The 5648-nt window shown below is 40.4% G+C and overlaps 1 protein-coding gene across 1 annotated transcript in view; it reads left to right on the forward strand.

Moving 5' to 3' along the window:
• Window positions 1–5648, forward strand: part of USP6NL (USP6 N-terminal like) — a 73883-nt gene that overhangs the window by 23282 nt on the left and 44953 nt on the right. Inside the window, exons 6-7 of the mRNA XM_018553719.1 lie at window positions 2657–2766; window positions 4932–4980. Coding sequence (XP_018409221.1) covers window positions 2657–2766; window positions 4932–4980 — 159 coding nt within the window. The remainder of the gene's footprint in view (window positions 1–2656; window positions 2767–4931; window positions 4981–5648) is intronic.

Genomic DNA, 5648 nt, shown 5'->3' on the forward strand with positions numbered 1-5648 from the left:
TCACCGGACTCCTCCCCCTTCCCTTCGTTAGCCGATGGAGCCACTTGGGGAAGGGGGAGGAGTCCGGTGACGTCGATGTCCGTGACGTAACCGGAACTCCGACGGCACTCTCGGAAGACCCTGAAGCCGGCTGAGAGGTGAGTACCGATCAAAATAATCGATTAATCGAGGGATTAATCGCTAATTTCCGCAGCCCTAATATATATATATATATATCAGGAAGTGACAAGATTTTCAAAGTGTTAAATGATCCTTATACAGTCAGTATATAGATGCCATGTGTGATATTGGTGCCATTTGGTAGCGCATGTAGTGCTGATTTAGACAGTTGAATTTTGCTAGATTTTGATAAAGGAAATGTGAAATGAGCCAGATACATAAGCTGGCATGGCTGATACAACGGCATTTTATTCTTAGATCATTAATTCTTAAATCATTTTGTTATATGATTTATATGATGCCGAAAAAACGAGCACATATAGAGGATTGGCGGGCTATGGAGCATTGGTCGGGTCTTTTCTGCCCGTGCGCGCCCGCGAGCAGAAAAAAAATGCCGTCTAGAGACGGCAACCCACAAATGCTGCAGTGTCGTCCGTCCGCCCGGGCGGACGGCAAGTGGTTAAGGGTCCATTCACACGAGGCCGATGCAGTATAGCACATTATGTGCATTGGTGTGCTGCGGTGGCATTGATTGTGAATGCACAGTGTCCTGTGCTGTGATAAAATGCGAACCGCACCTATTTTTTCATGCATTCATTGTGAATGGGCTGCTTAAGACGGTTTAATGTAACTCTTGAAAATGCGTGCCCTGCATCATACTGTGTTGTTGTGTAAAAGGGCCCTAAGGACTTTGAGAAGTCATCTTGTATGTGCTTAAGAGTTTTTAGGGACAGCTTTTTGTAGGAAGAATCTGGATAGTTTGATGTAGCTACTACTTTGTAATGGTAAAACCATTCCTACCCATAACCATAGTTTGGACAGTTTTGTACTTTCCTAATATAAACATTTTTACATTTATCTCTTGCTTGAGCTTGAAGCTGAATTCTAGGGAACACTTTCACTTTCCTTATTCCTCGCTCCCTCAGTAGCCAGCGCCCACCTCTTCACTCTGACACTCCTGTTGTGGACAGGCCTTTGGCATCCTCATTTACAATGCAGTATTGTATGTCCTGCAATGTAGAAGATAACGTCACAGCTGCAACTGCCAGAGCTCGCATGGAGGAACTTCTTGAAGCAAGGGATAAGGTCACCCTAAACAAGCAGAGTTTACCGTTATAACTTATAATGCTCTTTAGTGCTCATTTTCACAGCCGTAATATTTGTAAGATTTATTAATGGAGCCATGCCAGACAGACTGTTTTGTAGCAGCGATTCCTCACTGCTACAAATATCTAATGCCAGAGATTTGTAGCTAGCCAGTTATTTGTTGCATAGAAGCAATTTCTTGTATCATTAAGACAAACTTGTGCTACATCATTACATTAGCATTCATTGATGCAAATCACTCTCCTTTTGCAATTTGCAGCAAAAGGGGAATGCTGAGCGATTGTTGCTGGTGAGCTTGCTGCCGAGGTGAAATACTGCATAAGCTCAGTCACTGAGTGACTGAGCTACAAATCGCTATAAATTTATCAAGTTGGCAATTCCATAGAGAATACTAAGTTAGCAATTCCATAGAAAATATGAGAAATCGCTTAAAAGAAAGAAAGAAAAACAGCAGCTGCAAATAACGCACCCATCGGACATGGTCCTAAATAAAAGGTAGTTCTGTCCTTGTTGGACAATTATTTTTCACCTGTGTACACATGGAGCTCCTTAATACAAGGATAAAGGTAAACATGTCATGAGAGAGCTATGGGGGCTACTGATCTGCCTGCTTGCTATCTGTCATTTACTTAAAGAACTAAAGCAAGACGGTCCGTAAGATTGGCAGGCAACTAGCATTTGCAGAAGAAGTAGTCGGGCATTATGGTAGCGTCCATGATTTTCTCATCACATGACGAGGGAGCAAGGAGCTGGCCTCCCGGCCAATCAGACAGCAGGGCGTTGCATCATTACACTGCGCCCGGCTTTCCTGATTGGCCGGCCAGGCAGCTCCGGCTGTGTACCGGCGGAAGGCAGTGTTCTGGCTGGAGAGGCCCCGGGGGTGACAGGCTGGACATACCAAGGTAAGAGGGGACAGACTTTCTTGTTAATCGAGAAGCCGGGTGGCGAGTCATTACACGCCACCTGGCTTCCTGAATGGGACTTCCGTTACGCGGTAATTGGTATTGGCGAGTACCGAAACATTATCGGTACTCGGTACCAAAATACCGATATCGGTGCATCCCTAATATATACATACACGCATCATCTGTTTGCTTGTGCAGTGTGGCAGAATTACAAGTTCACAAATTAACGTAATCTAAAACATATTGATATAAATTTTGCCTGAAATTCCTTTGTAAATTTTTCCTTCCCTTATGGTAAAATATGAATTTTGCAAAGGACAGTATTCTAGTGCAGAGTTTGTTCAGTAATGTGGGTTAGTTAGCAGATCTTCATACTTTTTCAAGGTTTTGTAAATCTTTACAAAAAGAATATAATAATTTGCTGTACATTTTATGCCGACCAACTGCTTGGCTTTAGCTGATTTGTATGTTATGTTTCCACACAGGTTCTAAAACTAAAAGCTAGGCGTCTGTCGCCTGACATCAGACAGATTGACCTGGATGTTAACCGAACGTTTCGAGATAACATTATGTTTCGAGATCGATATGGAGTAAAGTAAGGAATGGTTTCAGAAGTTATTTTTTTTCCTCGTAGCTTAAGATCTATATAGAAGTGGCTTGCCTCATTTCAAATCCTGTTCTCTGTTATCTTTATATGTTCTAGGGTGTTTTAACAGAATATGACTATTGCAAGATAACAGTATCACAGCATTTAGTACAATTTTGAATGCCCCTTCTGCAGGAGATCAAGGCTACATGATTTCTATGCAGAACGGACATTGAATTCCGCATTCATTTACCAGAGAGAAAGAGTGGCAATAGCTGCATGTTTCTCAACTGCAGAGAGTCTTCAGAATTTCCCTGAATTATATCCATGTAGTTCTCCAGCTGAACTTGCCTCCAAAGTATCAATAATTTTTTTATTGATGTTTATTTCTTTCTCCTCTTGCGCTCCTTGGTTTAGGCATTGATGCAGGAAAGCCTTATGGTAGATACAGCCCTGTAGGAGATTACATAACTTATTGGCCACGTGAGCTGATCTTGTAGAGCTTTATTAAAGCTACCTAGTCATTATCAAATCTGTCCTCCTTGCATAACCATCAGGTACATCTGTACTTATTTGGCCAAATCTGCAGCATCTGATTACTCTGAACATGAACTAAATTCCTGTAGACCGCAATAGAAGTAGTGACTGGATGACTGTAGGCAAATGTGTCTGTTATATGATATTGTATTGCTGTCAACATTAGCATTTTCATCGATTGAGACAGGACCTAATGAAACTTTTATATATATATATATATGTATGTATTGCAGTAACCATTTGTGTCTAAATTTGGTATTGATAACTGATCGTAACTTGGGCTATCCCTAGTTTTTGGTATTTATTTTGTTGGAATCTAGAATTTAGTGCAGCCCAATTTTTTATATTTTACGTCAAATACTGTCACCTTTTGATAAAAATCTAGTCAGTTTGTTTGTCAATTATTAAAGGAAAGCTTCAGTTTAGGTTGAACACTTGACTGCTTCATACTCTTCCAAGGAGGAAGAAGGAAAACTCTTCTCCCGGAGCAGTTTTAGCAAGACTAGGTACATTTATTAAGTTTATCATCTCCCCTTATAAACTTGAAGATAGAGAAAAGTACCTGTGTAGTTGTCCCATTTGCCTGCTAAAGATGCAAGCTCCTATTCATTCATTAGAATACGTTGCTTTACTAATGCAAGGCAACACAGGTTCACTTTAAATCTGGCCCCCACAGCTGCTTATGCTCAGCTCCTCCTTCCTTTTGGTCTCTTGCCACTCTGGTCATCTGGAGAAGAGAAGCCACAAACCTGGTACTTTGGCGTATGGGGCAGGTTGTGATTCCATTTTCTCCCACCAGATGGCTCTGGTGCTTGGATTGGCTGGGTAGGGGTAGGCAACCTTGGCTCTCCAGCTGTGCTGAAACTACATATCCCATCATGCTTCTGCCTCCTGGGAGTCACGCCTGTGGCTTGCAATGCCTTATGGGATTTGTAGTTTCAGCACAGCTGAAGAGCCAAGGTTGCCTACCCCTGCCTAGGATGTGGAGAGAGCAACTTGCACAGGGCTTTGCCTCACTCCTGAGGGTGTAGGTAAGTATAAGCAGATGTAGTGGTCTGAATTAAAGTTACCTTGAGGTGCCCTTTAAGCGTTACTGCCTTGTAACAAATGTGGAAGTCATGGATTCTGATTTCTTGACCTGCGTACCTGCCTCCGGTTAACAACTCACAACTCGCAAATGTTTGATTGACTGGGCATCCGTATTAATATCCGGTGTGTTTAGAAGCCTTTATATTATATTCTGTGAGGGTAAAAAGGCAGTTTGTTTACATCCGTTTTCATATTTCAATAATGTTTGTGCCTTGCTTCCCTATACTTTCAAAGGGAAGGTAATAGCTGGTGATAGAACCATATAAATGTGTGTTTCTGTATGATATTTGTCATATTCAAGTGCTTTTCAGCAGAAGTGTTAGCATTGGATGTCTTCTAGGCTAAACGCTATTAAACAGGACCCTCAGTACTTCTATTGAATTTACATGCTTTTTCTTCTTTCTGCCTCTTGTTAGCTTGTTGATTAGAGCTGTGAAAGTGGCTTTTCAAAAATAAATTGCGATTATGACAGATTTTAGAAGCCATGTTTAAAGCAAATAGTCCAAAGTATTTTTCAAGGAACTAAAACTTCTCATATCTCCTTACAGACAGCAGGCTTTATTCCACGTATTGGCAGCATATTCATTGTATAACACGGTAAGTGGTACTGTGTGTACTCAGGAAATGATGACGTATTTTTCTTTAGATCAGAGAGTTTGAGTTTTTAAATAATAATAATGTCTGGTTAACCAGTATTAACTGACCTTTGCTTTATTTTCTTAACTGCACTCAAAAAACAATTGGACTCTGTTGTGACCTAAACATACTTTTTTTTTCTACTTATTAATAGCTCAAATTGACCTAAAAATCAAATGTTTTTAGCAACAGTCATATTCAAGCTGTTCTTTTTTTTTTTGATAACAGTCAAGAAGATGATAGTAAAATCGGCTTGGTTCTAGTGTGCAATATATAACTTTTGCTTAAAGTACTTAAGGGTTCAGTCATGAAGGTCTTTGCTTAGTATTAGATTTTATTTATATATATATATAAGGAAGACATAACAGTTACAATACAATTCAAGACAAGATGGTAAGGAGGGCCCTGCCACTGAGGGCTTACAATCTAAAAGAGGAGGGGGAAATGATACATGCGGTAGCTGTGGGAGGATATCTCCCTACTGGAGCCCCAAAATAAAAAGGAAAGCAATTGTTAAACTTTTAAATTTAGAGTGTGTAAAATAAAACTCTTTAGCCCATTCAAGCCAATCAGATTCCAGCTGCCCTTTTTTAAAGATTTAATACAAATTGTTCTTTTTAAGCTGTGTA

Source organism: Nanorana parkeri, unplaced genomic scaffold, assembly GCF_000935625.1.
Source record: "Nanorana parkeri isolate BGI_ZX_2015 unplaced genomic scaffold, ASM93562v1 scaffold128, whole genome shotgun sequence".
In the NCBI taxonomy this organism is placed as follows: domain Eukaryota; kingdom Metazoa; phylum Chordata; class Amphibia; order Anura; family Dicroglossidae; genus Nanorana; species Nanorana parkeri.